This window comes from Hordeum vulgare, chromosome 2H (genome assembly GCF_904849725.1).
Source record: "Hordeum vulgare subsp. vulgare chromosome 2H, MorexV3_pseudomolecules_assembly, whole genome shotgun sequence".
NCBI lineage: Eukaryota > Viridiplantae > Streptophyta > Magnoliopsida > Poales > Poaceae > Hordeum > Hordeum vulgare.
Window position 1 is genome coordinate 510,969,075 of NC_058519.1, and position 11,800 is coordinate 510,980,874.

The following is an 11,800-nucleotide window of genomic DNA, read 5'->3' on the forward strand; positions in this document are numbered from 1 at the left end:
TACTTCACATCATATTTTCAGTCCTACACTTTTACTTTGTTGCACTTTCGGCCTTCAGATCTCACCTTGCAATCAATCGTGAAGGGATTGATAACCCCTTTGTAGCATTGGGTGCAAGTTTGCTGTTTTTGCGCACGTACTTTGGAGACTTGGCTTGATACTCCTACTGGATTGATACATTGGTTCTCAAACTGAGGGATATACTTACTGCTATTGTGCTGCATCACCCTTTCCTCTTCAAGGGGAAAACCAACGCAAGCTTAAGAGGTAGCAGGGTGTAGCGTGACGGGTCCGCTGGAGGTAAGACTATAAGAGAGATGAGGGCGCGACAGCATCAACGTCCTTTTAAGGCATGGTAGGGACACGACCATGGTCCCCGGCGACCTGCGGAGCTTGGCGCCGGAGGTGGCCGACGGGCGCCATGGATCGGGGGCGGCGTTCTTTTTCGTTCTAGAGGGAGAGGGGGTGAAGGAGTGAGGGGAGAGAAAGAGTGGTCACAGAGAGTTTTATTTTCATTTTTATTTACATGAAGGTGGGTCCTACGTGTAAGTTAGATATCTAGACATAGGCAAAATTGTCCAGAAAACGTCTCGAACATAGTCAAATTCCTTTGACCGGACGAAAACAACACGAAAGGGCAGGATAAAATTGAGCACTGTTTTTATTTTATGATAAGAATGAGGTCGGGCCGAAGTTAGAGGAGAAAATGTAAATGTCTTTTTTTATATGTCCGCTTACTTGAGATGTTACTGGTACTTTGTTACCATAATCGATCAAATAAATGCTTGTGTGCATTGCGGAAGTCAGATATTCCTCCATTTTTTTGAATGAAAGATATTCTTCCTTTTTGAAAGAAAAATAATATTCCTCCACAAGTATGAAACCGAGATAAACAAATAATTTAGCTGACCTTGTGGGTGATGCATCCAGATATGCAATAACAACATACGTCGTGGACTTAATGTGAAACATCGTCCTCTCTCCAAGTCCAACCGCAAGTTTCCCATATCATCGTAGTGAACTCTACTGCGCCACACGCTTGGCTCGGACTACAGACTCCCCCCGTTTCTCGGATGCACTGCCTCGCCTGCGCCGCGCCCGCTACAGCGGCCGCCGCTCGTGCTCCCGGAAGGCACTTCGGCCGCCGGAGGGTGGTCGTCGACTGCGCCGCCTCCGCAGACCGCAACGTCCAAGAAACGCCTTCGAGGTCAGCTCACCTCTCGCCGCATTTCTGCAAATTTTCGGACGATGCGGTCGTCAGGAGCACAGTCAATCAGTCATGAGTCAGATTAGATAGTCCCATATATATTCCGTATCATAACTCAGAGCCTTTTTCCGGACAAATTACCACTGCCTGTAGCTTCAAATAAACAGTATACTTAAGCTGATCTTCTAATAAACAACACAACTGCTGATATGTGTGTGAATTTTGGTCCAGGTTAAGGGAAGCATGTGAACTTTCTGAAATCTCAACCAAAACACTGCTGTTTGCGTCAAAGAGGAAGATTCTTGCATTTTCGGCCTTTTGCCTTTGCTTACATTCTTCAAGGTACTTATCAGGTTCGGACTAGGTGACATGGTAATTAGGTGTTAATAGAAATTAATCCCATGTCTTTCATATACCAGATTATTTTATTCCTGTAACAGTGTTACTTTATTTGTGTCTGTGAGCTTTCTGTAACTTGGTATGTTCTTATTACAGCACTTGCGTTGGGTGATCCATCTGTCAAAATTGAGGATGTAACTCCAAAGATATTTCCATCTGGTCCATTGTTCCCAACTGAGGTCGCTACTCGATGCTCTGTTGAATCAACCTTGTCCTGTTTACTTAATCTCAAAACATATTTACATTTCTGTGAATTTTGCTGCCTGTGCGACAGAAACGGATCGCAGAGCTTTTCGAAACAAATACTTACTCGGTGGTCAACATTTTTGATGCGACACTGCGCCCCCAGCTCAATGTAACAGGTGTTGTTGAGGTAAACTAAACACATGCTTGAATATTGTAAGTTTAGACCAAGGGTGTCCGAGTATGCTCCTAGAAGCACTAGAATATGATGCGCTAGGCGCCCTACACATTTTCTCCATCGAATAGTTTGATCGTGCTGAAGTTAGTCTAATAATTGCTGATTTATTCTGTGATATCTTTTTTGTATCTACTTTTTAAATGACACTGAAATTTCAAAAAATGTGAGAAGCTCTTGGTTGAAAGAAAGTTTTTAACATCCATTGTAGATCCCGGAAGGAAATGGTTCTGGAGTTGTTTGGGATGAGTCTGGACATATCGTTACAAATTATCATGGTATGTCAATCACATAACTGTTTGTATGTATTCTTTTTCGAAAAGACTATATATATATGTCTACCATATGAAGAACACAACCTACTCCTCTCATGCCTACTTTACTGTGCTTGAATCTTTTCCCTTGTACACAATTAACTGAATTTACTTTTGATATGTGCATGTGTTCGCAATGTCGGTATGATTATAGTGGTTGGCAATGCTCTTTCGAAAAATCCAAAGCTTGGTGAAGTTGTTGCACGTGTCAACATTCTTGCTGCCGAAGGGTAAACTCTTATATAACTACACTTGCTAGTACAATTTTCCATGAAATTTGACGGGGCGTTATTATTCCTTGTGTATGCACGCCAATTAACAGTAAATACTCTTCTATATCTGCTTGAAAGGATACAGAAAAATTTCGAAGGAATATTGATTGGCGCAGACCGTGCTAAAGATCTTGCTGTCCTTAAGGTAAAAGTTTCTTCTGACTAATTGTTCTGAACAAGGGTCAGCTTTTCATTAAAAATGCTAATGCTCTTATATAGAGAGCTATTGTTGATTATAGTAATTCTGAAATTAACTATCTAAATGGAATTTATATATACTCATGCCACATAAAGCTAAACAAGAGAGTTAGCAAATTTCAAAATGGGAAGGACTGGGGGTGGTCGATGGAGACTTAATGACTTCTACTTTCACCATGACTCCTTGTGAATTAAATTAGTTTTCTGTTCCTCGATTTCCTGTTGCCCCTTCAAGCTAAATAGATGGCATGCAGTTAGCTTAAATGAGAGTTGAGTCATGAGACCAAAGGATCGCCTAGTCATATTAGAGACTGAGATTACACGCCGTTCTGTATGTCTTGTCGTTTCATCTATATTGGGAATGTCAACATGGTATTTTAGAGCGCCGAGATGATTATGTGAACCTGCTAACATTGTGCTCACCCTATGTCCATCTGGTTCATGGACGCGCATTGCAAGGGCTAGAATGTTTAATTTTGTTAGTACAAAAGAAGGCAGCCACAAACTAGTTCTGGAGCATGTCCATTGTCAGTTTTGTGATATTCACCTGAGTTCATCTTTAGTTAATCATAGTTATGTATGTTGCTTAAATTTTTTCTATAGTTCGCTTTGGAAAACATCTCACTGAGCATTTTCTCTTTGTGAATCTCATAGATTGATATGTACATATGTCATAGGTGGATGCCCCTTCAGATATCTTGAAGCCGATTATTGTGGGACAGTCCTCAGCTCTAAAAGTTGGTCAGCAATGCTTAGCAATTGGAAATCCTTTTGGTTTTGACCATACTCTGACTGTTGGTGTTATCAGTGGTTTAAATCGAGATATATTTAGTCAAGCTGGAGTGACAATTGGTGGCGGGATTCAAACAGATGCAGCTATTAACCCTGGGAACAGGTTTGTGGAGATGGTATAATCACCAAATTTGATATAATTATTTCAGGAGCAATTTATAGCAAATTTTGCATTTCAGATTCCAGAACTTTTTTGAACTGAAAATTGTAGGTGAGGCCCTGACATTTCTGATTTCAGAACTTGTGTAAAAATGGAAACTACTGCTAGTGATACTGCTTTGAGGATTGACAAATCTTTATATTTCATTATCTGTCACTTACAATTAGACATTCCTAGGCCTATGTGTTACAGGTTTCACGTAACTTGAAAATTATGAATTATGGTGTTTATATTTCTTATTCAATACCACATTATTAAATGAAAAATTGCAAAACATGAAAGGTCTATATTGTTACACAGACAAAACTAGTATTAAATGTTGGTCTTTTGTAAGTGATTAGTACGTGAGTTCATAAAGCAGGACACATAAACTTGGAGTTAAATTCCAGCTATGGTAGTTGGCATAGCGATCATATAGCATAATAGTCTGGAACATAGCACATATTATCCAAATTGTTTGCTTAACTAACTTAAATGTATTTAATTGTTTGCGAAACTCACTCATTGAACAATTATTCTATGCTTGACGTTGTATAGTCTATCCTAGCACATTCAAGATATAAGCTCAATTGATTCACTATTACCTGTGGTATGGCCTCTGGGACAGTGAACTCTATGTCTCTTACTCTCGAAATGGATCATTCACTGAAAGTGGTGGCTTATATCTGTAGCACCTTTAGTTGACTTGTTGATCTATTAAATATGAGCCAATCTGATTTCTCTAGTTCAAAATGTATTACAGAGGATTTTACTAACCTTATAGTCTGATGAACCTCGATGCAGTGGCGGTCCTTTGCTAGATTCGAAAGGGCACATGATTGGTATTAACACAGCAATTTTTACACAGACAGGTTAGGCTACTTCCATTTTGACATCCACTATTGAAAAGTGCACTGTGAGATCATGATCGGGTCTATTAATCCATAAACTAGAAGTAATTTGACTTCATTTTGAAACGTTAGCAGATTTTTCTGCTTTTTATGGCTGAGCTATACCTCAGTCGCTATGCTTGTTACCATTTAAAAGAGTATGTCTAAATCTAAAACTAGTAAAAGCACAATAACTGTCAAGTGTCAACTATCATGATCTTAAGTTCTTAACTTTTTTTCGATAAGGGGCGTTTTATTACTTAAAAGGCTTAAGCATTACACCCGGCATTTGCATAACTGGAATGCACACAGCCAAACAAAGTTCACTTGCACAAAATAAAAAAGGCAAAATACAAAGAAACATGTAGAGTCTGTATAACGCCTAAGCCATAGGAGGGCCAATCCTAAGATCATGCTGCCACCCATGTTGGGTAAAAGTATCCCTCGCCGTAACTTCCAATCGTGTACACACCTCCGTAAATAGGTCTCGATTCTCCATACGTTGTAGAGACGACCATAAACGAAGCGTCCCAGTACATCTGTAGATAACCTGCATAAGAGAAGTACTTTTACCATTAAAAACCTTATCATTTCTACATAGCCAAAGCGACCAAATAACGGCAAGCGCTCCCACCCTGAGAAGAGTTCTAAACCTGTGTTCAATCCCATGTAACCAGTTGCCAAATATATTAGCAACACTACAAGGAGGATACAAGCCAGAAGCTATTTGGATGACTGACCATATAGAACGAGCGAATTTGCATTGGAAGAACAAATGTTTTATTTTCTCATCATCTTGACAAAAAACACATTGCGTACTTCCATGCCAATTTCTCTTAATAAGGTTATCTTTAGTAAGAATGACTCCGCGACGAAGATACCATGCAAAGATTTTATTCTTAAGAGGTATCTTCATGTTCCAAATCTTCTTGTTATTATCAACTGGCATATCAGATTGGAGCAAAGCTCTGTACATGGACTCCACCGAGAATTGTCCATTTCCATGTAGATTCCAATGAAACACATCGGACCCTTGTGACAGTTCCACCGTGGACAACCGCTGAAGCAGAGTGTTCCACGATTGTAGTCTGGGTCCAATTAAATTTCTTCTGAACGACACATTTGGCGGAAATGATTCCAAAACCGTGGCGATGGTATCTCCCTTGTGACGCACAATATTGTACAGAGCTGGATATTGTTCCCGTAGTGAAGCATTCCCTAGCCACTCATCCTCCCAGAATCTAATTTTCGAGCCATCCTTAATCGAAAAGGTTCCATAGCGGAAGAAATATTTCTTCGTAGCCATTAAGCCTGCCCAAAAATGAGAGTCCCCAGGCTTCCAGTATACCTGGGATATTGCCTTTGAACCCACATATTTTCTCTTTAGTAGGGTTTGCCATACACCGTCATCTGTCAATAACTTAAACAACCATTTGCCAAGTAGGCCCTATTTTTGACCTCAAGGTCATGAATGCCCAACCCGCCTTGGTCTTTGGGACGGCAAACCACACTCCATTTAGCCCGTCGATAACTAGTGGTTATCTTACCTACTTGCTGTATTTCAGTGTCATTTTCGAAGTTACTCTGCTCACTGTACTGACTGTTATCAGTGATGGCATGTTTTAGATGACTTTTATTTGTGATAAGGTGATCAGTGGGTAATATCATGACTAAAATTCATTTTTGTTTTGTTTTCACATAGCATTCATCTAACTTGTTATATTCTCTCATCCTAGAGGCCAGGAATATATATTAGTAGGTGTTCGCCTAGTAATCGACTGATATATCTGTTGTTGGTTACTTCTTCTCAAGCCCAATACCGGCCAATGGATTGACTTCATTGTGTTGACTTGGCAGTGCATATCTCAGATTGAACTACATCCATTTATCCATTTCTACCGGTTAATGTAGTTTCTAAGTTAGTCTTACAGTATATGTGGATTGCACTAGCCCTTTTCATCAGTTCAGACTTTTGGTTGCGTTGGCTAGTGCATGAAGCTTAACATGGTATCAGAGCTAAGGTCTTGAGTTCAAGTCCTGGCTTTCTTCCGGTTGTACGTGTTGACTTGTCTTCCCCGTCACACGTGAGAGGAGGTGTTACAGTATACTCCCTCCGTCCGGTGAAGAGTGTACGTTTGGCTTTAAACTTTGTCCACAAAAGAGTATACTTTTATCTTTTCAATGCACTTTAAAGTATAAAAATGCTTCTCTCTCATCACACGGTAATCAAGACCAATGACATTCTACACAGTCTTCTTAATTTCTACACGCACTTAGCTCATTGGGGGTTAGGTAATTAAAGAGGAGAGAGATGGTGTGTTGCACCTTTCCAATGCATTTTTTACTCCACTTCATAATTTGTCCTAAAATGTCTATATGTACACTTTTCTCCGGACGGAGGGAGTATGTGGATTGCACTAGCCTTTAGCTTAACAAGTCCGAGATACCACCATTTCTTTAATGTTGCAGGAACGTCCGCGGGTGTTGGTTTCGCTATCCAATCGTCAACTATACTCAAAATAGTTCCTCAGTTAATTCAGTCTGGAAAGGTATGCTGCTTTGACATCTTAAAGTCACATCATGAACTTAATATCATTTTCATAACCATTCCCTTAGAATCAATTGTCATCTTATGGTGATGCATATGTATAGAGAAGTATAACATTCATGCAACGAACATCATCCTGAAGTTGAGAGTTATCCATCAGTAATCTTTTCCCTTGTTTCGATGCATGTATGTACTTGTGTATGTTTCAGTTGTCACGCATGATTGTGAATGGATGCATTAAACAATCCCAGATATTTTATACAAAGTTACTACACTAGGAGGAATATTAGCCTTTTTGGTTCTAAAAATAGTAGAAAAACATTTGTCAGAAATCACTGTACTTGCATCGAAAAAAAACTTGTACCATGTTTTTTTTTTTGAATAAAAAGTACCATGTATTCTTCTATACCTTGCAGGTTTTTACAAATAAAATCTACAGTATGAAATAAGCAAAGTTAGACCACGTTATCGTTCGACCATTTGGTTATTTGGTCACTGCCGACATTCGTATTTGGTTTATGCATCTTATATCGGTCTCAGTTATGCTTACCTTTTGTTTAAGGTTCGCCGTGCTGGCCTGAATGTGGAATTCGCACCAGATCCGATTGCGTATCAGCTTAACGTCCGTGACGGCGCTCTTATACTGAAGGTAGGCTGAATCGTTGGCACCTATCTCTGCTCCGTTGGCCAAACAGAAACAGAAATAACCCCTGATCCCATAACTTGTGCTCCACCGCAGGTTCCCCCGGGCAGCGCCGTAGCTAAAGCAGGCCTGGTTCCTACGGGCAGGGGTTTCGCCGGCAATATTATCCTGGGTGACGTCATTGTTGCGGTGGACGGCAAACCTGTGAGTGCTTGCTGATCAAGCTGCATCTGCTAGATGTTTATGGAGTTTATATGATTTAGAATAGGCTGGCCACGTTTCTTGCCTCCTCTCATTCGCATGGTCGCTTCTGGAGCAGATCAAGGGGAAATCCGACCTCCTGAGGGTTCTAGACGACTACGGCGTCGGCGACACGGTGACCCTGACGATCAGAAGAGGTGCCGAGACCATCCCGGTAGCCTTGTCGCTGGAAGACTCGAGCGTTTGATGTGCCCCTGGATTTTTACTTTTTTTCCGTTCCCAGTTCTACAATGTAATCTTATGACCTCCTAATGGATTTGATCACTTGGAAGTTTTCCTTGAAACCTTGTGTTTTACCGGTGGTACCAAGACCGTCCCATGTAGGAGTACATGTATAGTACTGGTCTGCAACCGAACAAGGATCCACGGGATGGGCGAGGGCACGCCGCATGCGTGGTGAACGGACGAAGGATGTTACCACGGTAACGTGGCGCGCTTTAAATTGAACCAAGGGATTTTAAAAAGAGAAAGCGAAAGTGGGAATGGAATGTCGCTAGCAGCGGCAACAGCGTGAGGCTTTGGCTGTGGCCGGGCCTTTGGATCTTTGAACGCGGGGATGCTTCTTGGCTTTGGGGTCTTGGACTGGCCCCACTCAATCCAAGGCAGCGGCCAAAGAAGGGTGGAGGGAACGTAAAGCGGCCGCCAACGGGAGCTTCGACTAGCTGCACAGCAAGCCAAAGCAGCAGGGGGTGCCTCTCTGGTTCTTGGCACACATGGGGAGCCGTGCTCCTTGCTTCACAGAGAAGCTTCCAAAGTACACAAAGGTGAAAGCACGAGTCTCTGGATTGGATGATCCCTCTGCGATCATCCAAAGGAAAAAACAAACAAAAGACGAGAAGACGGCCTCCGCTCTACAGCTCCGAGGCTCCAAGGCTAGTACTGGTAGAGAGCATTTTTTGTTTTCCACCTGGCAGGACCATATTTAGAAGCGCCCTGAGCACAAAACCTCTGCTTTTTCTTTCCTTCGTGGTCACGGTCATGGTCACGGTCACTTGCCCTTTTTCTTTTCTGTTATGTTGTGTGTGGATTACTGGGAAAAACCCTGCATTACCGAAGATACCTCGGTGCCTGATTCGCCCCCACTAGATTTTTAGCAGGCTATAGAGTATACGGGGTTTACATGCAAGCAGGTGTAAAGCCGTATGTTGCCTTGTTGGGTGTGTGTCCAATGCTCATCGTATCTCCCCATCTCTCTCTCTCTCTTTGAGCTTTATTTATGCCTTTGGACCAAGATCTTACCCGTCGCTGTTTCAGATGTGACCCTACGGGGATACTCTCCTCTCCTCTCCTATATCTACAACAACAAAGACACGCAATAAGATGGTCCAAGCTTCTCCCACTGCCCCCATAAAACTTGTGTGCCGCCAAGCTAAGCTAGCTACCTCGGAGGTGTCTCACAGCTAGCTCACGGCTCATAGGGGAGGAGAGAGCACACCCACTAGACACGACAGGATGGTGAGAGTCCCCAGCCTTGCTCTGGCGATCCTTGTCCTCGTCGCCCTCTCGGCCGCCACCAGCCGTCCGGGGGTCCTCGCGGCCAGAAGCCCGGGCGTCCTTCTCGCCCCAACGGGCAGCCGCGGTGCCGAGCAACCGCGGAGACTCGTCGAGGCTGGCGGCAATGGCGCCCCCGCCGCTAGCCTGGATGCCTCCGGGAAGCCCGCGGCGGCGGCGGCCGGCTCTTCTCCGCCTCCGACGGTGTTCGACGCGGACCGGATGAGCAAGCGGCGAGTCCGGAGAGGCTCCGATCCCATACACAACAAATGCTGAGGGTTTGGCGGACCCGTTGATGGCCGGACCTGAAGGGGCAGCCAGCTCTCCTTGTTTCCCTTTGCCTCCCGTTTTTTCATTCTTCTTCTTCTTCTTCTTCTTCTTTTGGCGCCTTTCCCCCCCTCTCTCTTGAGGTATGAGTCGTTTCATTAATTCCTTCAGGGGTTCAACCGGTTTTGTCATAGAAATACATGTACATAGATGCCGATGAAAGGATGGGCGCATGTGTACCTACTTCTTATTACTTGAGTCTGAAATCGAGCAATGTCCTTCCGGATGCGTACGCAACTCAGTTTTAGTTTACAGCACCACTTTTTAAGATTCGTTCAGAGTATCCGAGATCAGATTTGCACCACGAAATGCCCTGAATCCATCACACTTCTGGTGCTGGACTCCTCTGCTGGGTGCTTCGGTGGGAAATGGCGCGGCAACTTCCCATGCCAACAGGGGATCCCGGCTTGCCTGCGGTGACGAGCGCGCGGTGGCCTAGCTTTGGCGGGGAGCCAGAGGGTGGAAGCACGGACCAAGCCAACATGCAATCATAAGGGGGCAAGTTTGTTCATGAAGGGATAAAGTTCATATAAAGTAAAAAAATTAGCTACAACAATAATTATTATAATAAAAAAATCAATTTGTTAAGGGGGTCTAGCCCCCGTTGTCGCCCCCCTAGAATCGTCCCTGGGTGGAAGCAATGCCAGGCACGGCACCCCAGGGCATGCGGTGGTTACCGAAAAGCGGGAACTGGCTAGTAGCTCCTTGGCGGTGGTGCTACCGGGCTGTGAGTGGCTGGCCGGCATGGGCAAGTGAGAGCAACTCCAAGGGACGATTTAAATTGTCCATGTGTGTTTCATTTACAATCAAGCAGACGAAAATGCCGATTCAACGGATGGACTCAAATCTAAAAGCCATCCATTCGCTCTTTGTTTGAATGCATTTCAGGTCTAAATTTAGATCTGATTTGCATTCATGCAAAAGCGAGACAGACGCATCGGACGTTTTTTCGATATCCATCATGGTCTCGTCTGTCAACCATACAACTATCATGAGCACGGTTGTATTAAACGGGTCCACTTAACTCTGATCCGTTTGACAGTGAATGAAAGGGGGCTCATCCACTTCTCCTCTTCCATCTACATTTGGTCAAGTTGTTGTCAAGCATTTAAAGTATAACTAGCAAAAGGGCCCATGCGTTGCAACGGGAGAAAGAAATACCACACGGCACACGCTCTTAATTTATAAAAAATGTCTATAATTTGAAAATTTATAGTTACGATACAAATAAAGATGGTCTTATCCTACAAAAATGCAGTTCAAAATTTCACAAGTCTTCTATTTTAACACGGCTTGCATGTAGATTTAATACGTACAAAGAATCAATCAAGTGACCTTCAGTTTCATCTCTAATCCTGATTTTGTTGACGTGTTCATCCCCAACCCGGATGAGTACCGGTATGAAAGAAAGACGAATAATGACTTATTTATTAAGATTGCACCCTAGATAGTATTTTTATTAAACGTTTAACAGATAAAATAATATCATATTTAAATTCTACATATTTTTCTAATCAAATTCCATGTATAATATGTTAACTTTTGAGTTACGATTTAAAAGATATGAGTATTTAAAAAAATATTTAATATATACTACGAGTTTAATGTCATAAACAGTAAGGGCTTTTTTTGTAAAATCACCTTGGTGGGTTTTCCGACGGAAGCGATAGCCTCTTTATTAATATATATACTAGCAAAAGGGTCCATGCGTTGCAACGGGAGAAAGAAATACCACACGCTCTTAATTTACAAAAAATGGTCTATAATATGAGAATTTGTAGTTACGACACAAATAAAGATCGTCTTATCCTACAAAAATGCAGTTCAAAATTTTACAGATCTTCTATTTTAACACAGCTTGCATGTAGATTTAATACGTACAAAGAATCAGTCAAGTGACC

The 11,800-nt window shown here is 42.5% G+C and overlaps 2 protein-coding genes across 2 annotated transcripts; both read left to right on the plus strand.

Moving 5' to 3' along the window:
- Nucleotides 1-1,018: 1,018 nt before the first annotated feature.
- On the plus strand, nt 1,019-8,365 carry LOC123426909 (protease Do-like 8, chloroplastic). Its single transcript, XM_045110817.1, has 13 exons — nt 1,019-1,207; nt 1,439-1,560; nt 1,703-1,785; nt 1,881-1,979; nt 2,236-2,302; nt 2,493-2,568; nt 2,689-2,755; nt 3,486-3,703; nt 4,544-4,611; nt 7,099-7,178; nt 7,740-7,826; nt 7,917-8,024; nt 8,140-8,365. Exons 1-13 carry the CDS (start codon nt 1,074-1,076, stop codon nt 8,266-8,268), a joined length of 1,338 nt encoding a protein of 445 aa, XP_044966752.1. The 5' UTR covers nt 1,019-1,073; the 3' UTR covers nt 8,269-8,365.
- A 987-nt stretch (nt 8,366-9,352) lies between these two features.
- On the plus strand, nt 9,353-10,092 carry LOC123426910. Its single transcript, XM_045110818.1, has one exon. It carries the CDS (start codon nt 9,534-9,536, stop codon nt 9,846-9,848), a length of 315 nt encoding a protein of 104 aa, XP_044966753.1. The 5' UTR covers nt 9,353-9,533; the 3' UTR covers nt 9,849-10,092.
- The last annotated feature ends 1,708 nt before the right edge of the window (nt 10,093-11,800 follow it).